The 24640-nt window shown below is 44.3% G+C and overlaps 1 protein-coding gene across 7 annotated transcripts in view; it reads right to left on the bottom strand.

Moving 5' to 3' along the window:
• Positions 1 to 4366: 4366 nt before the first annotated feature.
• Positions 4367 to 24640, bottom strand: part of LOC136845009 (uncharacterized) — a 57275-nt gene continuing 37001 nt past the window's right edge. For 4 of the 7 annotated variants that reach the window (XM_067114671.1, XM_067114672.1, XM_067114674.1 and 1 more), the window contains 3 exons: positions 7510 to 7671; positions 7140 to 7245; positions 4367 to 6170 (listed from right to left, as the gene is read on the bottom strand). In XM_067114671.1, coding sequence (XP_066970772.1) covers positions 5386 to 6170; positions 7140 to 7245; positions 7510 to 7671 — 1053 coding nt within the window. In that variant the 3' untranslated portion in view covers positions 4367 to 5385. Of the gene's footprint in view, positions 6171 to 7139; positions 7246 to 7509; positions 7672 to 19771; positions 21643 to 24640 lie in introns of those variants that run through there. The other 3 variants (XM_067114675.1, XM_067114676.1, XM_067114677.1) reach the window with 3 other exon arrangements.

The following is a 24640-nucleotide window of genomic DNA, read 5'->3' as shown; positions in this document are numbered from 1 at the left end:
TGTTTGTTGCATCTGCCGTCAGTCAAGACAGCCCCGTCCTGAGTATGTTAAAGAACCTGCATAACGGCCCACTCGGGTCGTTACAATGACGACTGTGACAGGGCGGCTCTGTTTTGGCTGGCGGGGTTGTTACGGCATTGGAGGGATCATGAGTGTAAAAAAAAAAAAAAATAATTATTTTTTTTCTTTTAGGTGGGAGGTGTCACGTTAAGTGATGGTTTTGGGAACTGCTGGTTCCCCGCTCGTTCCCTTTGTGGATTGCTGTCCCTTACCTTCAAGTTTTCTTTGTTTTGATGTTCTCGTCGGTGAGCTGCCGTTTTCTTTCGCCAGTCGGGTCTGGTAGGGCAGCGAGAGTAGCGGCAGTGGCAGCAGCAGCAGGCAGTTTTTGAGTCGACGTTGGTCGAGTTTTGAGCAACAAATTGGAGCACGCCTACGAAGTGGAGCACGTCGTAGAGGTGGAGTGTGACCATGAGTAGTCGTGTGACCACGAGCTGCTCATCCTTGATGACAGCGTGAGGCTGTCCTGACGTTTCCATCAGGGTATTCTGGTTTGTGGGTTTTTGTCCCTGTTGTACAGCTGAGGGCTGTCTTGGTGCCCTGATGGAGGACGTATGTTTGGTTTTTTTTTCTGCCTGCTGTTGTTTATTTTTGCCTTTTTTTTTTGTTTAATGCTACTTTTTATTTAACTTGCTTTTGTTTAGTGCTGCCTTTTGGCCTTTTTGTATTTATGGTTTATTTTTTTTTACCAGACCTGACTCACTTGTAAATATTGTAAATAAATTAATTTTAAGCTCATTATATTGTTTTTGTTGTTTTCCCCTCTTTGTTTGTTGCATCTGCCGTCAGTCAAGACAGCCCCGTCCTGAGTATGTTAAAGAACCTGCATAACGGCCCCTCAGGTCGTTACAATCGACTGTGACAGGCGGCTCTGTTTTGGCTGGCGGGGTTGTTACGGCATTGGAGGATCATGGTGTAAAAAAAAAAAAGAATTTTTTTCTTTTAGGTGGGGAGGTGTCACGTTAGTGATGGTTTTGCGGGAACTGCTGGTTCCCCGCTCGTTCCCTTTGTGGATTTGCTGCCTCCTTACCTTCAAGTTTTTTTGTTTTGATGTTCTCGTCGGTGAGCTGCCGTTTTTCTTTCGCCAGTCGGGTCTGGTAGGGCAGCGAGAGTAGCGGCAGTGGCAGCAGCAGCAGGCAGTTTTTGGAGTCGACGTTGGTCGAGTTTTTGAGCAGCAAATTGGAGCACGCCTACGAAGTGGAGCACGTCGTAGAGGTGGAGTGTGACCATGAGTAGTCGTGTGACCACGAGCTGCTCATCCTTGATGACAGCGTGAGGCTGTCCTGACGTTTCCATCGGGGTATTCTGGTTTGTGGGTTTTTGTCCCTGTTGTACAGCTGAGGGCTGTCTTGGTGCCCTGATGGAGGACGTATGTTTGGTTTTTTTTTCTGCCTGCTGTTGTTTATTTTTGCCTTTTTTTTTTTGTTTAATGCTACTTTTTATTTAACTTGCTTTTGTTTAGTGCTGCCTTTTGGCCTTTTTTGTATTTATGGTTTATCTTTTTACCAGACCTGACTCACTTGTAAATATTGTAAATAAATTAATTTTAAGCTCATTATATTGTTTTTGTTGTTTTCCCCTCCTTTGTTTGTTGCATCTGCCGTCAGTCAAGACAGCCCCGTCCTGAGTATGTTAAAGAACCTGCATAACGGCCCACTCGGGTCGTTACAATGGCGACTGTGACAGGGCGGCTCTGTTTTGGCTGGCGGGGTTGTTACGGCATTGGAGGGGATCATGAGTGTAAAAAAAAAAAAAAATAATTTTTTTTCTTTTAGGTGGGAGGTGTCACGTTAGTGATGGTTTTGCGGGAACTGCTGGTTCCCCGCTCGTTCCCTTTTGTGGATTGCTGCCTCCTTACCTTCAAGTTTTCTTTGTTTTGATGTTCTCGTCGGTGAGCTGCCGTTTTTCTTTCGCCAGTCGGGTCTGGTAGGGCAGCGAGAGTAGCGGCAGTGGCAGCAGCAGCAGGCAGTTTTTGAGTCGACGTTGGTCGAGTTTTTGAGCAGCAAATTGGAGCACGCCTACGAAGTGGAGCACGTCGTAGAGGTGGAGTGTGACCATGAGTAGTCGTGTGACCACGAGCTGCTCATCCTTGATGACAGCGTGAGGCTGTCCTGACGTTTCCATCGGGGTATTCTGGTTTGTGGGTTTTGTCCCTGTTGTACAGCTGAGGGCTGTCTTGGTGCCCTGATGGAGGACGTATGTTTGGTTTTTTTTCTGCCTGCTGTTGTTTATTTTTGCCTTTTTTTTTTTGTTTAATGCTACTTTTATTTAACTTGCTTTTTTGTTTAGTGCTGCCTTTTGGCCTTTTTGTATTTATGGTTTATCTTTTTACCAGACCTGACTCACTTGTAAATATTGTAAATAAATTAATTTTAAGCTCATTATATTGTTTTTGTTGTTTTCCCCCTCCTTTGTTTGTTGCATCTGCCGTCAGTCAAGACAGCCCCGTCCTGAGTATGTTAAAGAACCTGCATAACGGCCCACTCGGGTCGTTACAATGGCGACTGTGACAGGGCGGCTCTGTTTTGGCTGGCGGGTTGTGGCATTGGAGGATCATGAGTAAAAAAAAAAAAAAAAATTTTTTTTTTCTTTTAGGTGGGAGGTGTCACGTTAAGTGATGGTTTTGCGGGAACTGCTGGTTCCCCGCCTCGTTCCCTTTGTGGATTGCTGCCTCCTTACCTTCAAGTTTTCTTTGTTTTGATGTTCTCGTCGGTGAGCTGCCGTTTTTCTTTCGCCAGTCGGGTCTGGTAGGGCAGCGAGTAGCGGCAGTGGCAGCAGCAGCAGGCAGTTTTGGAGTCGACGTTGGTCGAGTTTTTGAGCAGCAAATTGGAGCACGCCTACGAAGTGGAGCACGTCGTAGAGGTGGAGTGTGACCATGAGTAGTCGTGTGACCACGAGCTGCTCATCCTTGATGACAGCGTGAGGCTGTCCTGACGTTTCCATCGGGGTATTCTGGTTTGTGGGTTTTTGTCCCTGTTGTACAGCTGAGGGCTGTCTTGGTGCCCTGATGGAGGACGTATGTTTGGTTTTTTTTCTGCCTGCTGTTGTTTATTTTTTTTTTTTTTTGTTTAATGCTACTTTTTATTTAACTTGCTTTTGTTTAGTGCTGCCTTTTGGCCTTTTTTGTATTTATGGTTTATCTTTTTACCAGACCTGACTCACTTGTAAATATTGTAAATAAATTAATTTTAAGCTCATTATATTGTTTTTGTTGTTTTCCCCTCCTTTGTTTGTTGCATCTGCCGTCAGTCAAGACAGCCCCGTCCTGAGTATGTTAAAGAACCTGCATAACGGCCCACTCGGGTCGTTACAATGGCGACTGTGACAGGGCGGCTCTGTTTTGGCTGGCGGGGTTGTTACGGCATTGGAGGGGATCATGAGTGTAAAAAAAAAAAAAAAATAATTTTTTTTTTTCTTTTAGGTGGGGAGGTGTCACGTTAAGTGATGGTTTTGCGGGAACTGCTGGTTCCCCGCTCGTTCCCTTTTGTGGATTGCTGCCTCCTTACCTTCAAGTTTTCTTTGTTTTGATGTTCTCGTCGGTGAGCTGCCGTTTTTCTTTCGCCAGTCGGGTCTGGTAGGGCAGCGCGGAGTAGCGGCAGTGGCAGCAGCAGCAGGCAGTTTTTGAGTCGACGTTGGTCGAGTTTTTGAGCAGCAAATTGGAGCACGCCTACGAAGTGGAGCACGTCGTAGAGGTGGAGTGTGACCATGAGTAGTCGTGTGACCACGAGCTGCTCATCCTTGATGACAGCGTGAGGCTGTCCTGACGTCTCCATCGGGGTATTCTGGTTTGTGGGTTTTTGTCCCTGTTGTACAGCTGAGGGCTGTCTTGGTGCCCTGATGGAGGACGTATGTTTGGTTTTTTTTTCTGCCTGCTGTTGTTTATTTTTGCCTTTTTTTTTTTGTTTAATGCTACTTTTTGTTTATTTAACTTGCTTTTGTTTAGTGCTGCCTTTTGGCCTTTTTTGTATTTATGGTTTATCTTTTTACCAGACCTGACTCACTTGTAAATATTGTAAATAAATTAATTTTAAGCTCATTATATTGTTTTTGTTGTTTTCCCCTCCTTTGTTTGTTGCATCTGCCATCAGTCAAGACAGCCCCGTCCTGAGTATGTTAAAGAACCTGCATAACGGCCCACTCGGGTCGTTACAGGTCCCTTTATTGACTTGATCTCAATATTTTTTTTTATCAACTCGGGAAGAAATGCTGCTGCTCTCATTAAAGACGCAACGTTAGGGCGGGTGTGTCAGCCTTTTCTTAAGTCAGCGACAACTGCTATCTAAAAAGAGGCAGGAAATGAAACGGAAGATGCCAGAGATAACCTTTATTTTGATAAACGTCAGGGGATACATGTTTGAACAAGACGTGCTCTGTCTACTGAATTAGAGGTGGACTTCCTTTGTAGAAAACTTCCACAACATCAGGAGGGCATGCAACCCTCCACACACACACACACACACACACACACACACACACACACACACACACACACACACACACACACACACACACACACACACACACACACACACACACACACACACACTCTGCACCATTCACCTGCTGTCTGGTAGTCTGTACCTCCTCCTGGATATTAAGGCCCTGCCCCTTCAATACCTCTCTCAAGACATTTCATTCTTTCTACATAACAGACCTTCTCAGAACACCGTGATTCATCCTTGCGTGTTGTGTGCTAAACCTTCTCCCCACTTCTTGTAAGTATCTCCATACTTCTTAGTATTTCATTTCTTCTTCTACCACATATACTACGCAAAGAGTTTATCTCACCATCTTCAATCTTTTTTTTTTTTTATCTCAATTGCATTCAGCATCCATCCACGCATCTCTTGTATAAAGAAGAATTGGTTAAACATTATTCTGATGCATTCCTATCATTCATTCCTATCATTCCAAGTCTCTTCTCATTGTTTTGCATACATTCTGTTACCTTCCTTGCTTCACCCATCCTGTAACTCGCCTCTTCTCTTGTCAATTCTTCTTCTGTCATTTATAAAAACAATGGTTGGTCCATCTTCTTGGTTTCCATTTACCCAACCTTACCTGCCCACGTTTACTCTCCAGTTTCTCTAGGTAAAGAGACGTTATGCAACCTTGTCTCAGAGAGACACATTTTTACTCCAAACCAGTCACTCTCTTGTCTAAATGATATTGTAACACACACATCCACCCTCCTCCTGCAAACCTGTTTGTCTGCCCCGGGTGAGGGTGGGGTAGGTAGGGATCGGGAGGGTAGGGAAGACATGATGGGCAGAGCCAGGTTCCAGCGCAGTGTAGCACGCGCCATCAAGCTCATATATATATTCATGCCTAAAATGTCAGCATGCATTGAAGAAGAGTGTGACGATCCGCATTTGTACTGCCAATCAACCTCTGCAGAGCTTGAGCATCAGCCAGAGCGTCGTGGGCATCGTATGTCTCCCCCAGTATTTGTTTTACCAGAGCTGTCAGGCTGTGCCCAGGATGTTTTTTGAGCCTTGGGTATTCCTTCCTGAAGAACTGCAAGGTGTCAATGAAGCCGAGGACGTTCTCGTGCAACCTCGTCAGTAAGTTGGACTCTCTCACATGGTAGAGAAGGTGATTTTTATCAAATGAGGCATTATGGGCAACCAGGTAACATGGGCCAATAGAGTTCAGCCATTCCAGGAATTCAAGCAGAGTGTGAATTATAGGTTGAGTAGGAACCTTTTCCCACCTCTGTGGATTTTGGGATACTCTTTTCTCCAGGACTCCATTGCTGTTTCTCAGCTTGTTTACTCTCTGAGCCTGGAAATGGACTGGCTTGGTAGGTGTCACGTACCTCATGAATTGTTGGCTGTTGCACACAGCTGCAATCTGCAAAATGTCAGTGGCCTCTGCGAGTCCTCCAGTTTCCAAATCGAAATACACGAGCTTTTCTTCATTCTCCTTTGAAGGTTTGATCTGCGCCAGTTCCCTTTCGCCGTTTACAGGATGGCATGAAGCCAAGGCCTCTGCAGATTCGTCGCTTTCCTTCTTGATGGAAGGGTATTTGGGTGGGAAGCTGTTGTCTTTGTGCAAAGCATTCTCGCCGTGTTTCTCGGGTACATCTTCACACTTGGCCTCCATCCCACCAGCTAAACGAGAAAAGGTGAAAGCAGATTGAAACATGAGATGGAGTCTCTATTCCTATACATAGATGTCTTTCTGTGTGTGCAGCATAGACCAGAAAAGCATCTTACCTTACCTGAGCCAGCCTGTGGTAATCTTTGTCTTACCTAACCCAAAAGTACGGTGAATGTGTTACAGTATGAGAACGTGAGCCTATGTGGTGTTTTATCCTAATCGTTCGAGCCAGCCCTATAAGAGCTGAAAGGCAGCTCAGTGGTCTGGTTAAACTACTTTAATACTACAACTATACTTTCCTGATGTAACCTTACTCTGACCCAGTAAACTTTTTATTCAAGATATTTTTTTATTGCTAGAAGCCATATTACATTCATTTCCTCTTCCACAGAACTTTCGCAGACACCAAATAGCCATAATGACTTCTTAGTGCTGTCAGTACTCCTCAGGTGGTGCACTGTAGGGTGTGTGCAGCGTCCCCTTGGCCCCTAGCTCCAGATACTTTTTAGCCTTTTACTTTACCTCCGTTCCTGCTTCCCTTCCCCAGTCTTGCCTTTCAACCACTCCAAAGCTCTCTTTTCACTGTCTTTAACGCTGAATAGCCAAGATGCTTGAGAGCCTAAACTTACCAATCATTTCCTGAACTTATCAGTTTCTCAGATTTTTTGGATATGAGAAGGATAGCCTCACTCTGACACGTATGTTGAAGGTTCGCGTCGTGCCACGGCCGTTGAAGGATTTATTCATTTGGATCTGTGGCTGTTAAGTGGCAAGTGTATCTAGAAAGTGTGAGGAAATCCAGAAGTGAAGAGGCCACTGTGGCTGTTTGATATATATATATATATATATATATATATATATATATATATATATATATATATATATATATATATATATATATATATATATATATATATATATATATGTGTGTGTGTGTGTGTGTGTGTGTGTGTGTGTGTTCATATATATCAGTTACATACCTTTCCAATGCTTTTCATCACAGAATGGCTCCTTTTTGATGTTTTCTATCTTGATGAGAATTTCGTTGGAACGTTCTGCAGATGGAGGCGAAGTTGTTGTATTTGCCTGTAAAAAACAAAAAGATGTTTCCATGTGCTATAATAATAATAATAATAATAATAATAATAATAATAATAATGACGGTAGGTGAATTTTCGTTTACGGCAATGACTCTTGTTGCTAAGTTGTAATGAGGTTGTGTGTGCGTTCAGCCTAGTGCACAGTTATTTTTTGATTACTTGGCTGTTTAGATTATGACCTAATCAAAACTATATTAAATATATACTAAAAAGACACAGCCGACCTGCATTCATTTCATTATGGTCTGACCTGCTGACTGTGCTCCGGGATCGTGAGGCGAACGCTGATTTCCCCTCCAAGCTCAGAGGTCTGGTTGCGAGTCTTACTCGAGGACACCTCACAGAGGAGGGTACTGTCCGGCCCAGCCTGAACTCGAATTCCTGCTCTCGTGACCTCAGTCTGACTGGCGACCTGTGGGGATGATAAATGTATGGGTCGTCCACTGAGGGTGTTCTGTTTTTTTGTGTTTCTGTAAAAGAAAACTATTGAGGTGGCTATTTATCTGTCCGTCCGCCCTCAGATCTTCAAAACTACTGAGGCTAGAGGGCTGCAAATTGGTATGTTGATCATCCACCCTCCAGTCACCAAACACCAAATTACAGCCCTCTAGCCTCAGTAGTTTTTATTTTATGTAAGGTTAAAGTTAGCCGTGATCGTGCGTCCACAACAACACAGGCCACCACCGGGCCATGGCTGAAAGTTTCATACAGCATTATACGCTATGCAGAAAATTCAATTGCGCCGAAGAAACTTGTGCGCATTTTGTACATTGTTTTTTATGCTCAAAGGCTCTAGAATTGAAGTGATTTGTGCCTCGTGAGAGGCCTCTTTTATTGGTCGCCCCCTACTGTGAGAGGCGCAGCAAAAAGTATACCTTAGTTTAACCAGACCACTGAGCTGATTAACAGCTCTCCTAGGGCTGGCCCGAAGGATTATATTTATTTTACGTGGCTAAGAACCAATTGGTTACCTAGCAACGGGACCTACAGCTTATTGTGGAATCCAAACCACATTATGACGAGAAATGAGTTATTATCACCAGAAATAAATTCCTCTAATTCTTCATTGGCCGTTCGGAGACTCGAACGCTGGGCCAGCAGAGTGCTAGCTGAGGACGATAACCACCCATCCAATGAGGAACTAGAGGCGTAGCAGCATCAGTAAACGATACAGTACATAATTATGCAGGACGCCCAAAAGGGCTGAGTCACATAGTGGAACAACCCTTGTCGTAAGTGCTGGGCGTTCACGGTGAAGTAAGTACAGCTCGAGCTAAACCTGTGTAGATAAAATCACATTTACATTTATATAAAAAGAAACGAAAAAAGGAGTGATAACAATAAGATAATAACGCATACTTACGTGGCATGGAGATAATAATGATGATGATAACGGTTAAAAACTCATACAGATACCAGGCACTAATAATGACAGTGTTCGTAGCCTAGGCTACAGTGTTCGTAGCCTAGGCTACATTCATCGCGACAGTGGAAATCTACACAGGATCACATATCTAGAAGAGAGTCGCTTGTTGGTGACTGACGCGAAGGCTGGAAAGGCAGCTTAAAAGACTCATAGTCTTGGTGTTCAGTTAGAAATGAGCGTCTTTGTTTGGGAAATGGAAATACTGCTTCTGGTTTTTTTTTTTTTTTTTTTTCAACAATAGGCCCTTCATTAACAACCCGTTTCGCAATAGCTCTCAACACGGAACTTTAATTAGGGCAGGTCCATCGTTACATTAGGGAGATGAAGCAGATATTTCTGCTATCATCTCTTTTTTAAAGTGTATTAAAATTTTTAACGATATTTAATTTTATTTAATTTATTACATCACGTAGAATTTTAATGACATTAATTTTTTTTATGTATATAGCACATCATTCATTAAACTTCATACCCTTATTTATTGGTCACATCACTTCATTTTATTTATTAATCATTTCCTTCATGAATTCATAACTTTAACATAATTTATTTTCTTTCCACTACGGCGCTGAATGGCCTTGTTGGCCCCAGTGCCTGGGCTTTTGCCCTAAATATCATACATCCATCCATCCATCGTTACATTATTGTCCGTCATGAAAATATGTCAATGATTATGAAATTATTTTTAATAGTATTATTTTTTGTCTTTTGATTATTACTTTTGCTTCCAATTTATATCATATATATATATATATATATATATATATATATATATATATATATATATATATATATATATATATATATATATATATATATATATATATATATATATATAGTGTGTGTGTCTGTGTATACACATATAGGCTATATATATATAAATATGTTACAGTCAACACGTGTAATCAGTCATTACGCGTAATGACTGAAATTTCAGTCATCACGCGTAATGCACTTTGGGAAATTTGATCCCCCAGGAGCTAGTACTAAACATTTATGAAATACATTTGACCCCCAGGGACTAGTACTAAACCCGGTGAAAGTGTAGGCGATTCACTGTTTCGCCGTGTTTAGTACTAGCTCCTGGGGATCAAATGTCCCTTAAAAGTGCATTACAGCGATGACAGAAATTTCAGTCATTACATGTAATGACTGATTACACATGTTGACTGTAATATATATATATATATATATATATATATATATATATATATATATATATATATATATATATATATATATATATATATATATATATATATATATATATATATATATATATATATATATATGTATGTATGTATGTATGTATGTATGTATGTATGTATGTATGTATGTATGTATGTATGTATGTATGTATATATATATATATATATATATATATATATATATATATATATATATATATATATATATATATATATATGTATATAATTTTTATCAACGGTCTAACAGCGAGACGAATGTGGAGAATGAAATAAGATGCTTGGTCATCTTTGTCGAGCATTTATTTAAGCATTACAGCCAATCGGACACATGCAGGATGCCCTGAAACCTCACCCAAGACACCCACACCATTTCAGATCTCAATTATGCGATTTAATGATAGGGTAATCTCTCTCTCTCTCTCTCTCTCTCTCTCTCTCTCTCTCTCTCTCTCTCTCTCTCTCTCTCTCTCTCTCTCTCTCCTTTCTTCTCTTGCGATGACAGGGGGTGGCTTCGCAGAAAAATAGGACAAAAGTCACAGTCACTTTCCTATTTTAACGGTTGAATGAGGAATCAATTTATGTGCAGGAAACTTCAACGGAATTTTTATATATTATACATTATATATAATATATATACATCTTATATATATATAATATATAAACATAAGAAGGCCCATAAAACACTATTTAAACGTTGCAACCATATATTTCGGGCACTTGCTTCTGTGCCCCTGTTCACTGGTAGAATATGGACAGATGAAATGTTACAAGGGTATAAATACAAAGCATATATAGGTGTGGCGTTAAGTCTCTGATGGTATGCAGGTGACTGTTTCCTAAGAAGGAGGAGAATAACCAATTCCCTAGTGGTTTTTGGCCTCATTAACTCCCGTTTGGCGACGATTCTGGAGGTCGCGTTTCCTGGGACATCTTCTTCAGGAGCGGTGTGAGGATTAAAGCGTCGATGTCGTCCGATTTCCAATGTCCTCCTGACAAGTTCATATTGTTGGTGTGATTGATGATAGCAGATTCCAGCATCTTTCTTTTGTACGGACAGCTACTTTTGAAAACCAGCTCCGCCCCACTCCAGTTTATGACATGTCCTTCTGACTATCATCAATCAAACCAACAATATGAACTTGTCAGGAGGACATTGGAAATCGGACGACATCGACGCTTTAATCCTCACACCGCTCCTGAAGAAGATGTCCCAGGAAACGCGACCTCCAGAATCGTCGCCAAACGGGAGTTAATGAGGCCAAAAACCACTAGGGAATTGGTTATTCTCCTCCTCCTTAGGAAACGGTCACCTGCATACCATCAGAGACTTAACGCCACACCTATATATGCTTTGTATTTATACCCTTGTAACATTTCATCTGTCCATATTCTACCAGTGAACAGGGGCACAGAAGCAAGTGCCCGAAATATATGGTTGCAACGTTTAAATAGTGTTTTATGGGCCTTCTTATATTCATATTACACTGTGGTATTACAGGAAAAGACATTCATATAATTATAATGTATAAATGTCGATATAAATATTTTCACTTTCACAAAGTATGCTCAGATGCTTTGCAGTTATACTATAGATGTGAATAATTTCCACAAAGATGATGTCACACTTTCGGTTCTAAATATGTAATAGCACAGTATATTACAAGGATATCGCACTAACACCCCTTGAACGCAGTGACCTAAATACAATAACCGATCATAAAACGAGTGAATGCGTGAACTCTCTCTTCGCCGGAAAGACAATTCATTGAACTGGTCCAGTTGATGGATGCAGTCAGGCAAGCCGAGAGAAGAAGGTTTCTGTCAGAAGATAACTGGGAACAGTTTCTCCCGAGAGAAAAGAAAGGGCCCAGAAGTCTTTGTCTGTGGGTTAGTAGAATAAAATAGAATATAGAATTTTGGCCAAAGGCCAAGCGCTGGGACCTATGAGGTCATTCAGCGCTGAAAGGGAAATTGACCGTCAGTAAGAAGGCTTGAAAGGTGTAACAAGAAGAAAACCTCACTGTTGCACTAGGAAGCAATTTTTTAGAGAGGGTGGAAAGTCAGATGGAAGAGAGGGTGGAAAGTCAGATGGAAGAAAGAGAATATGAACGGATGTACAGTAAAAGCAGGAAAAAGAGAAACACTTAAGCAAGGCTCCTTTGCAGCAACCCTTCTGCTCCTAGCTGCAACCTCTTTTATTCCTTTTACCCTGCGTCCATTCATATTCTCTGTCTTCCATCTTCCTTTCCTCAACCCTCTCCTAACAGTTGATTCATAGTGCAACTGCGAGGTTTTCCTGTTACACCTTTCAAACCTCCTTACTGTCAATTTCCCTTTCAGCGCTGAATGACCTCGTAGGTCCCAGCGCTTGGCCTTTGGCCTAAACCCTATATTTTCTGTTCTATTCCACAGCAAGGCAAAATATCGTGTTGTGGCTTTCCCATTCCCATGGCAGATATTACAACAACGAAGTTTCTCGAAGTCTTAGCAGCGGTTTTTCATGAAGTTGTAATAAGAAATTGTCATGCTTGAAGTTTTCATGTTGTGTTGTATAACTATAAAAGCCTGTAACTGTGAGAAAGTGGCTTGCGTAAAATCAGCTTCCAGAAGGAGAAGGAGTTGAACAATTTTTTGAATCATACCGACCAAAGTAACAAAAAACTATAGTTTGAAGCTATGTCCCCCTGGAACTCGTGGAATAATTAAAAAGATGCTTTACCAGAAAATCTGTCAGTATTTAGAATAAAAAAAATCACTGATATGAGACTTAAAATGGACAGGCTTTGGTGATAAGACACTGGAATGGTTGGAGATTTACCTCACAATGGGAACTTTTCAAGTATTAGTCCTAAAGTGTACATTTGCCATTAAAAAAACTGTCTTTAGTATGTCCACCATGAACTTATCATGGATTTTCTAAAAATGCGAAGTTAAATGTAGGTTTTTCTGGGTGATACATAGTTCCACCTGATTGTGGACATTGCTGATGGTTAGTAGCCTAAAATGGGGGACATGATGAAAGACGTAAACAGAAGGTATATTAATAGGGTCAGAAGGAAGCCATGACAAGCGTGGTATTAAAACATGGAAATGATAAATGACATGGAAGTGTAAGTAGGGAAGACAACGAGGAACTTTGGGCTACTAATTGTTGAACACTCAGTGTGACAGAGTATTAAGTGTAGTGAAATCAGGACACGATCACCCACAAAATGTAACCTTAAGAAACAAGGGAAAACTCAGATAAAGAGATGTGTCGATGTACATCATTATAGGGAATAAGATACCAAACCATGTATAAGACTTCTGTAACTGAAATATGCCGTCCAAATCATGAGTACTTATAGAAGCATTAACAGGTAAAGATTAATAGGGACCAGATGAAACAAACATATTGGACAAAGATACTGAATGCAGGTATCCAGAACTATGAATAATGTTGCATCTAGAATTAATAAGATGGAAAAACGTAAGAGACACTGAGGCCTTATCTAATTAACAATTATGGAACAGAAGAGCATGTCACTGGAGATAGCTAAAACCTATAACCGACAAATTCGGGCTGCAAGGAGGACTCGGCCTCTTTGCAAAGATCAGCATATCGTTGGTACTATAGTATGATATCTACCATCCATTTTCTACATTTGACCCCTGAGGGGCTAGTACTAAACAGCGAAAGTGTAGGTGAGTCCGTGTTTCGCCGTGTTTAGTACTAGCCCCTGGGCGACCAAATAGTTTTGTATATAGTTTGAGGAAGTAATTGCCATAGGCCTTAATTGGGTTGTTTGGTAGATGGCATCCTAATTTTTGGTAGGTCGCGAAAAGCTTGGTAGATATCGTACTGTAGTAGCACCAACATATCATTAAGTTCTCCTGTAATTGCTAAATGAACTGAAGATTCCAGACTGGGAATGTACCTGGTTAAAACTCATGGATGAATCACCATAATTCTAATAACTTACCCAACAGAGATCCCCAGAAACATGTCCAAAGTCTTGCATCAGCAGCCTGCAGGTAATTTTCCGACTAGATATTATATTAATTGATTTAAAGTTATTTTAGCCAAGGCTAAGCTGTTTTACTGTCAGCTAGATTTATGCAGGGGAAATTTCAGTCTACAGACTGCCAGAGGTGGTAAAGTTCCAAATCATTATGGTATAAATACAGTGAAGGTTATTCAGTGGACTGGAAACTAAGTGTTAGAGTAGGCTTTCTGAAGTGTTGGTGAAGAGATGTGTGGAGGTTGGTGATATGTGATGATGTCTTGTAGGAGAAGACTGAATGTTGCAGGGATGGAGAAATAATATCCCGAGTCATAAGTTGCTTTATTCCATACAGCAAACAGGTGAACACAGAGGAACTGCAAGGCGTACAACTCAAGCGCCAAGAGAAGCAGGAAGAGTTATCATGCGCATGAAAAAGGGAGTGCGGATTCATGCGCATGCGTTAGCAAAAGACAATGTTCATGAAATAGAATACATATACATGCAATAATATATGGAGTAATCCACACCTCCCCTCCCCCTTTTGCGTTCAAAGAGGTATCTTGAACGTACTATGCAAGTTACATACAGTGAACTATCAAGTGCAAAGCAAACAATACACAATGAGTTAATCAAGTAATTATGTGCAGCAAACTGCATAACTGGCACATGTGGGCTTTGTACACTATGTAGGCCTGTTTAATCTTGGAGACCTGCAGGGGGTTTTGGAGGGAAGTGACGACTTTTCCATGTCAGGGCTAAGGACCACAGGGATTAGAGTTGGGAGCTTGACCCGGATCAGGCACTGGATACAGGAAGCGACGGTTCCGACGTAGCACTCGACCACTTGGGAGGCGGACCTCGTACTCGCGTGATCGTGTGCCACCCATGATGATCCCAACCTTTACCCATCGGTTGGATGTCGGGTCCTGGATGCGGACATGTTGGCCCACCTTCAGCCTGGGCAGGGGGCGGGCGTGGGCGTCGTAGTTTCCCTGCACTTGAGCTGCTCTGGCAGCGGCTCGGCGGTCACAGTCATGGGCCTTTTCTTGCCAATCTTCTGTGAACGATTGAGGATGGGCAGGCACACACGTACGGAGAGGGTGACCATACAGTACCTGGGCAGGAGAGCGACCAGAGTGGTTGGGCGTGTTGCGTAACTCGAGGAGGCCACGATCAAAGGCTTCGCAGTCGATGTTTCCTGTAGGGGCCGTTTTGAGGATCAAGTGCTTGACAGCCTTGACAGCGGCCTCAGCATGCCCATTAGACTGCGGGTAGTGAGGCGACGAGGTTATGTGGTGTACACCCCAACGCTCTGTGAAGTCGGCGAATTCTTTGCCTGTAAACTGAGGTCCTCCATCGGTGCGTAGGCGCAGGGGAACACCCACCTCTCTGAAGTAACGGCAGAAGTGCCGTATTGTCGAGGAGGCGGTGGTGTCACCCTTGCAAGGGACGACCACAGGCCAGCCAGAGAGGCAGTCGGCGACCACAAGGAAGGACTTCCCCGCTACCTGGAAGAAGTCCGCTGATACTGACTCAAAGGGCCTTGATGGGTGGTCATCATTGTGAAGGGGCTCCTGCTGTTGGCTGGGACGCAGGATCTGGCAGGGCTCGCAGGCGGCGATGGTATTGGCGATGTCCGAGTCTATCCCAGGCCAGAAGACGGTTTGTCGAGCCCGACGTTTGTAGCCTCGACACCTCGGTGGCTGTCGTGGAGTCTGGAGAGTGTGTGGCGACGAGGGCTGCAGGAACCAGTATTCTTGCTCCATAGAGCACGAGGTTGCCATCAGTAGAGAGAGCTTCTCGCAGCTTCCAACACGGTAGTAGGAGGCGTGCAGGTCGCACCGATTTGTGGGGAACCCGGAACTGATGCAATCACGAAGGCATAACATAAGTGGGGTCGGCCTGTGCTGCTATCGACATGTCCTGCAGGGTCCGGTCGGCGTCGAAGGTTGGGGCATCCTTGTCCTGGGAAGCTGTTGCAGCGTTGATGACTGACCTGACATGCGCTGTTACTTCAGCGCAGCCAGTCATATCCTCAGAGGTCGGGTAGCTGACTGGTGCACGGAGAGTGCATCTGGGATGCATAGCGACTTGCCAGCACGCCACACTGCAGTAAATTGGTATTGCGACATGCGCTCCTTCATTCGCTGAAGCCGTGGGTTTTCGACCATATCCAGTGTGTAACTGTTGATGATGGGCACCAGCGGACGATGGTCAGTTTGCAGGGTGAAGGTTGGCAGTCCTTTGAGGTATAGACAGCACTTTGTGAGGGCCCAAGATACTGCAAGCATCTCCAGCTCAATCGTTGCATACCTCGTCTCGGCATCTGCGAGAAAGCGGGATCCACACTGGACTACTCGGAGATGACCAGAGCCATGGTCCTGGAGAAGGACGTAGCCTATCCCATAAAGGCGAGATCGTCGGTCAGGAGAATGGTTGGCAGTGTTTGGTCAAAAGACGCAAGAACAGGCGGGCTTGAGAGTGCTTGCTTCACGCGTTTGAAGGCCTGGTCATGGTCCGGTGTCGACATAAAAGAGCGCTTGGGGCTCATGAGTGGGCGAAGGGGTTGTGCAGTCAGGGCAATATCTGGGGTAAACTCTGCCAACTGGTTTACTAACCCCATGAAGGAACGTAGGTCCGTCAGGTTGACGGTGTTGGGAAGTCTTGTAGAGCAGCAACTCGTCCTGGATCAGCAGCGATTCCTTCTTCAGAAAGAGTGAAGCCACAGAAATTCACTCGGGTCTCTGCCACTGTGAACTTGTCTCTGTTGAGAGTGATGCCATGTTTGCGGCAGCGGGTGAGCAGTTCATGGATCCTGTGGTAGTGTGTCAGCAGGTCATCGTCGAAGATGAGAATGTCATCAACAACCTTGACGCACTTCTTCATGCCCTGGAGTGCCAGGTCGCCACGGTAGCAATAAGCGTCGCCAGTGGCAGCGAAGCCCATGGGTCCCCGGCAATGCTGGAAGCGTCCGTAAGGTGTAATAAAAGTGGTGAGGTGGCGGTCCTCTTCTGCTAGCCCCATCTGCCAGTAGCCGTGTAGAGCGTCCGCGGTGGTGAAGAACTTGGCGGTAGAGTCGACAGTGCGGACAGCAGCTAAGGGTGTGGGCGAAGGGTGGGCTGGTCGGGAGACTTGTGCGTTCAACTTGGTGAGATCCACCGTGATGCGAACTCCCTTGGACTTTGGGACGACGACTAGAGGGTGGCACCATTCGGATGGCTCGTCTCCACAAGGCTTAATGATTCCCTGCTGGACCATGGAGTCTAGTTCATTCTTGACAGGTTCGCGGAAAGCGTAGGGGATCTGCCGTGGGGTGTGAATGGCAAATGGGACCGCATCCTCCTTGAGGTGAATTTTCATGGGAGGGCCTGCCATCGGCCTTAATGGGGCTCCTTTAAGGTCTTCCTTAGACACGAGCACATCCTGGAAGGCTTGTAGGAAATATTCTCGGGCCTCAGCAGGGGTCGTGTTAGCATGGAGGGGTAACTCCTTACATCGATTAATGTGGGTGACCTGCAGGATGGGCCGTGGAAAGCCTGGTGGGATGATGGCCAACTCCTTGCAGAGTGCATAGGACAGGAGTGGCATCTGAACACCTTCATGGACTTGAATCGTGGCGAGGCAGGACCGCTTGGCCAATGACAGGGTGGCCTTAAAGGTACCTAAAGCTGGTGTCATCTTTGACCCATCAGCCGTGAGGGTCACTGACGTGGCAGGAGGCTGTAGCGCAGTCCTGGGAATGCGAAGAAATTCCAAGTGCTGAGGGCCCATCACTGATATATCAGCTCCTGTGTCAGGCAGCATCATAATCTTGGATGTCTCATCCCTATAGGTGAGAGTGAGGGATATGGGCGACGGTAAGGGGGCAAGTTGTTGTGGAAAGGGTCTCGACCTTGCGACAGCTGGAAGACTTGTTAGAAGGGGCGTGGCATTGGGTGGGCCTCCTTGTTTGGCACTCATCTTCTGTCTGCAACACTTGTCATAGTGGCCCACTCGGCCACAGTGTCTGCATGTGGCCTTGTTGGCAGGGCACTTTGGGGTCCTGCGCCAGTGTCCCCTTGCCACTACAATTTCCACATACACTGTCGGTGGCTGGGCACTTGTCTGCAGAGCCGTGCTTCCTGTGCAGGAAAGGCATGAAGAGTCTCTGTTAGGGGTTGGGTGCGCTTGTAGCGTCTGCTGCCATGTCTTTTGGTTTTCTTATAAGCAGACATGGCACACAATTTAGAAGGAGGGGCACGTATGGCGTTGGTGGCTGTCCGTGTGGCCTCATAGGAGCGACATTCGTTGACCATGGTGGCCAGTGGAGCTGCGGCATCCAGGCAATGAGTTTCTGGGTGAGCTCTCGTCCCTGACTCCCATGATGATGATCATCTTCAGCTGGGTTTCTTCGCAAGCAGCAGAATGGCCAGGACAGACGTCGATTTCTCTGCTACATGCTTCAGTCGGACGAAAATCATTGAAGCTTTCCCCTTCCCTCTGTTTGCAGGAAAGCAGGTCCCTGCGTCTTGAGCTTTGTTTACAAGGTTCTTAATATATTCCTGGAGAACATTCAAGACCTCGCCCACACCGATCCGTGTCTGGTGGTACGTTGAGCGTGTGTTCAAGTATCCTTTGTGTCTCCAGGCTAAGGCACATACGAAGTTGTATCAACTGCTTCCTGGTAGGCAATGCCCTAGGTCCACCATCACGCTGTAGTCATCCCAGCGTCTGCGCCATTCCCAAACACCTGGTATGTAGCGTCAGGACGAAGGGCGGTGGGGTCTGGGCGATGGCCTTCTGTGGGGGTGGTGGCTGGGTGGGCGTTGGCACTGAGGGCTGTGTAGGAAGTTGTTGCGAGCCCGCTGGTGTTGCTTGCTGTTGGGCAGGGTTGGCTGTAAGTAGCTGCAACAGGGCGGTGAAACGTTGAGCTTCCTCCTCTCTTCTTAAATTGTCCTCTTGGCGGCGAGATCCTCTTCGTGACGACGTTGTTCCTCTTCTCTCTCGACGTTGTTCCTCCTCTCTCCGACGTGCAGCCAACTCAGCCTGTCGAGATTCCTCAAGGTATTTGATGAGGAGCCTTAACTCTGCATTTGGAACTGTGGGATGCAGTAAAGTCAGGTGTGGTGAGAGCGAAGGCGGGTGCCGGCGTTGTAAAACCTGGTGGGGTTCGGACGGTCTGTTGGTGAGACTGGGTGTGAAGGCCACTGGTGGTCCTCAAGGTCCTGGTCGTGTTGTATATCCTCAGATTCGTCTTGATGTGAAGCAGAAGCCATTATGAACCTGTTTTCAGCAGTCATACAGTTACAAGAAGATGAGAGAGAATTTCTACAGTTTTAATTATAAAAGTTACTGTAAATAATTCCACTGTGTGGCGAGATAACACTGGCAGGCGGGGAGAGCGGAGCAGGTCTGGGAGGGCTCCTGGGGTGGGGCGGTGGGTCCGGCTGGTCGCCTTGACGGTTGACTTGACTCGGGTGGGTGGGGTGGACGTAAGCGGGCTCCGTAGCTGGGTGGGGGTTATAGGGTTCCACTGCGTGGCTGGGGAGGGGCACAAGAGAAATACAACCCACTAAAATCAAAGCACTAAAATTACACTGCACTGGCACTTCACAAACATTGCACAAACACTGTAAGGTCCTGTAGAAACACCACAACAACACTGTAAGATCCTCAGGCGATGAAAGAATATCCATAGGCGATCGTAGAATATCCACAGGCAATCGAGGGGTAATGGCGACTCGATTTGAAATGCTGAATTCGGCGTTCCCTTGAAAAGCTGGATGGTTAACTCACTGCGCCATGGCGATATGTGATGATGTCTTGTAGGAGAAGACTGCGCCATGGTGATATGTGATGATGTCTTGTAGGAGAAGACTGAATGTTGCAGGGATGGAGAAATAATATCCCGAGTCATAAGTTGCTTTATTCCATACAGCAAACAGGTGAACACAGAGAGGGAACTGCAAGGCGCATAACTCATCGCCAAAGAGAAGCAGGAAGAGTTATCATGCGATGTGCGGAGTGCGGATTCATGCGCATGCGTTAGCAAAAGACAATGTTCATGAAATAGAATACATATACATGCAATAATATATGGAGTAATCCACAGAGGTGGCAACAGAGGCAGAGAAATGTTATATGCTATAAGTAATGCAGACACCACGAGCAGTAATGCTTGATGGAGCCAAATTATCCAGTAGACATTCATTCCAATATGGAAATACTATTGTATAACCTAGATCCATTGAGGAATGGTACGTCAGAGTGTCAGTTTGACTCCTGTGGCATCAGAAGAGTTGGGAGATCTAGATCTACTTGGACAAGAACTAGGTAGCGCGAGGCTTGAGATGTTGAAGGTAAAACACAGGAAAGATCAGAGTAGCAAGATTTCACAGAGACATGATGGTGAACATAGACTTCACTCAAATGAAGAAACATTTAAGCGTAGATGCTGCCTATGGCAAGCATGCAGAGCACTCCGTAGGACCTAGCAGTGACAGCACTATGTAAACTGAATATTTCAGAATGGCATAGAAGTATTGTAAAAGAAGTGGCATGAGGATCTAGATTAAAGACACTGGAGTACTGTAGATGACCATTGTTATAGTTGCAACAGTCCTTCTAGGTTCTTTAGCAAATCATGGACATACTGTATTCTGTTCTCAGTTTGGAAATTTCTTATAAATACATCAGAGCTTCTGCTCACTAGAAGAATGGGCCTTGTTTTGATACAACCAGTGTTGTAAATCCTCTGAAGAAAATGTGGAAAACAGGTAATGTATGGCGAGAGTTAATGAGACCAAAAGTAAAGGAATGCTAGAGCAGATGTCACTAGGCCTGGTTTGAATCCTGTGAGACCAAGCCTGGAAATGATCTATGACCTTAATCTTGGGATTTTAAGAATTCATGACTTGATAAAGATGCAAATAGCAGTAGAGGAAACTAAGCAGTATAGGAGCAAATCACACCAGCTTAGATTTTTTGCTTTACTGTAGATGAAGGAAAGAACTTTGACAAATTGTAGACCAAGAAATGAAATTATGAATGTTTATATTGATTACATTAAGTTAGAATGTGAACTCTTTGAAAACATAATCTGTTAACATTGGCGTTGTCCCCCTTTTAGAAGCCATTGTACGATAAAGGCAGTGATAGACTACTCTGAATTGCTTTGAAATTTCTGTGCTGGACAGTACTTCACACAGGCTTTGAACGAACAGAGTTCCTTTGTCTTTGGATCGCAGAGCTTTCATGCCTTCGTTACTGGCGTGTACAACCACAGTGTCAACGAGGGCTTCGACTTTCGTGTCTGGTGCATCGTGCATGTAAATTTCTATGTCTCTGCCACGACAGAAATTTGCAAAAAAGATCTTGGGCTTCCCCTTAAGGACTGGGCAGTTGGAGTGGGTAAAACCTCTCTTGATATCATTAAGGTTTGCAGTTTGGTCATCACTGCACAAGAACGTCTCAATGTCCTGCCCGTGACTCAGGATGAATACTATGAGAGCACGGACATCTTTTAGGGTTTTGTCTTTTTGAATCATCTCTATCTCACTGTATAACCTTTTCTTTGTGAAATCTTCTTGAATGGAGACCTCGTAACCCAGTCTTTGGAACGTTTCCTTGATATTTCTTGTATCGGCCTCAGCACCTGGTCTGCTCTTCAACACATTAAACACAAAGACTCGACCCTTCGATGCATAGTCATTTCTGTACTCGAAATTGGACAAGTTGATCTCCCAGTCTTTTTCTTGCTGTGGCACTGGGCAGCATGCTTCCACCTATGAAAAACAAGAACGTCAAGAAATCGGTGCATTTGCATTTTGTTTCGGGATTTTTCTAAGGCTTTGGCTAACAAATCTTGAGATTTGCCACAATTGCTACAGAAATTATAGAGGGATGAATAAATTTGTTTTTATTTAGCATTTCCCAACGTTTTGAGAGAGAGAGAGAGAGAGAGAGAGAGAGAGAGAGAGAGAGAGAGAGAGAGAGAGTAATTGTCGTAAGTGAGTGCTTTGGTTGTTGGAAGAGGGATGAGGTCGTTAGTTTGTTTACGGCGTTGTCTGTCTGTGGAATATGTGTGAGGATTTTTCGGTTTTGAAGGCAGTTTTTTTTGAGTCTTGAGTCAGAGCTAGTGCTGGTCTGTCGTTTGGTTTGGACAGTTTTTTTGTGCTGATGCAAAGTTGTTGTTTTCCCTTGATAGTGTGCTGTTCTTGTTGCTGTATGTTCATGAGTCGTGTGTTTTTCTGTTTTGGTTTTGGTTTGTGTGGTTTTGTGTGCTGTGTTGGCGACGTGGACGCTTTACTCCATCTTCCAGCAACCGAGGACCAGGGTGAGTGTTGTGTACTGTTTTTGTGTTTTTGAAATTCCGCCACATTATATTTGGCGCCCAACGTGGGGCTGCTGGTATTGCAGCTGCAATTGAGGTTGGTGGCTGGTAGTGTGACTGAAGAGAAGGATGGAAGAGGAACTGGTGAGGTTACAGAGGAGAATACGTGGTTGAGGGGTGAGAATGAGAGATTGAGGAGTCAGTTGGAGGAGATGGGGGAATGCTAAGAAGTGCAAAAGAAGAAATGAAAGGGAGATGAAAGAGTCAGAAGAGAAGAGAGAATGGAAGAGAGGTGGATAAAAGTTGGAGGAATGATGAAAAGTGTGGAAGAAATGATGAAAGGTATGTTCAAGGGTGTTTTTGGAGAAGGGGCTGTTGGGGCAGGTTCTCTGGAACGTGTGAAGGGGCAAGAGAGAAGAAAAGGAGGAAGAAGTGAATGGAAGCGTGAGTGATGAAAGTGATATGGGAATAGGAAGTAAGAAACGAGGGAATGAGAGGCAGGGTAAGGAAAAGGGGAATGAAAAGCAAGGGAAGGAACAGAGGAAAAGTAAGGATAAGTCAGGGGAAGAAAAAGGGGAAGAAGGAAAGGAAAGGAAACTGGTAAGAAGGGTAAGGAAGTGGGAAAGGCAGGAAAGAAGGGAGAGGGTGAAGGCAGTAGTGATAGTGAGGTGGATGGAGGTGAGTGGATAAAAGTGGATAAAAAGATGGGGAAGAAGAGTGTAATGAGTAAGATGAATGTAAGTGCAGAAGTGGACTCTTTGTATTCGGAAGAGGGCATGAAAGGACAGAGCGAAAGTAGCGAAAGTGAAAGAGTGAAAGTGAGAAAAAGTGAGAAAGGCTATGTATGTGAGGGAGGTATCCCGGTGTGAAAAGTATAATGAGTATGGAAGTAGGGATGTGCATGATTTCTTTAGGGAGTATGAAAGGTTTGTCAGGATAAGTATGGGGAAAGTAAGAGTGTGGGCACGAGAATTAGGAGAATATTTGACTGGGTTTTACTTGATATGTATAGGGTTATTATGAGTGTGGGGGATGTTGAGTATGACAAGGTGAAAGCTAGACTAGTTGAGCAAGCGAAGCGTATGAAAGCGAAAGTTATAAGAGGAAGAATGAATTTGATGAGGCAAGAATGAAAGCTGGGGAAACCTTGTCACTATATGCTTGTAGGCTGGAGACGTTGGCAAGGAAGAAGTTTGGGGATGATGGGATAGATGAATGTAAGGGAGTTAGTACGGAAGTTGTTAGGGACAGTGCCAGATGGAGTTAGAGAATTTGTGAACTTGAAGCGGAAGGAGAAGAAAAGATGGACGAATGAAAGGTTGACTTGGGGAGATATTTTGGAAATTGTAGAAGATTATGAGCTTGACAGGGTTATAAAAGAGAGCAGAAGTGTAAGTGTAAGGGCTGGGGTAGATGAGAGAGTGCCAGAGTTTGGAAGCTTTAGGGATGCAGTGTTGAGGGGCCCAATGAGAATGGCCGATAGTGTAATAGATAGGAGTGTAAGAGCAAGTAATGTGGAGGTGCCAGTGAGGATGAATGATGGGTTTGTAAGGAACAACGGGTTGGACGGGTTAGGGATAGTAGTGTACAAAGGGGAAGGTCGATGAGTGGAAGTCGAGCGAAGTGTTTTAGATGTGGAAAGGAAGGACATACAAAGAATGAGTGTAGGTGGGCTTTAGGAGCGTGTTTCGTGTGGGCAACCGGGACATTTGGTAAGGGAGTGTACGAAAGATAGGGGTTAAATGCTACAGGTGCGACAGGTGGGTCATATTGCTAATGGTTGTAGGGGTACCCGAGTGAATGTAATATGTGGCAACTGTGGTAAGAATGGGCATTATGCGAGAATGTGTTCAGAACCGAGCGAAGTGTGACGAATGTGGAATGGAAGGGCATGTATCAAGTGTGTGTAGACGAAAGAGGGTGACTGTGACAGCAATTCCAGGAAACTGAGTGTGAAGGGGTTCAAATGGTGGATCCTCCAGGATGCAAGCGATGCGTGTGATGCATGTACGTGAGGGGTTGTTGCATGAGGGGAGGTTTTGCTGGAAAGACTGACGAGTGCATGAGTGTGCAAGTGTGTTGTAAGAGTAAGATTGATTGCCTTAGTAGATACCGGGTGTAGTATGAATGTCATATTTAAGAATGGATGTGAGAAATTGAGGAATACGTGTGAGATTAGGAACTGTCAGGGGAAGTAAGAGGGATTGGAAATTTAGGGTAGCAGTGGTTGGAAGAGTGTGAACGGTTAGAAATTGGGGGTGTAGTGATGGATGAAAGTGATTTTTGTGTGATTGAGAGTACGAATGATAAATATGATATTTTATTGGGATGTGAGTTTTTGAAAAAATGCGGGATGGTGGTCCGTCCTAGTATGAATGTAATTGAATTACGTATGAAAGGGGATGTGCTTGGGGGATTTGTATTTGGGGAAGGATGGTAGGGTTGAGCAA

This window comes from Macrobrachium rosenbergii, chromosome 13 (genome assembly GCF_040412425.1).
Source record: "Macrobrachium rosenbergii isolate ZJJX-2024 chromosome 13, ASM4041242v1, whole genome shotgun sequence".
NCBI lineage: Eukaryota > Metazoa > Arthropoda > Malacostraca > Decapoda > Palaemonidae > Macrobrachium > Macrobrachium rosenbergii.
Note: the sequence above shows the minus strand (reverse complement) of the source record. Positions and strands in the feature narration are given on the sequence as shown.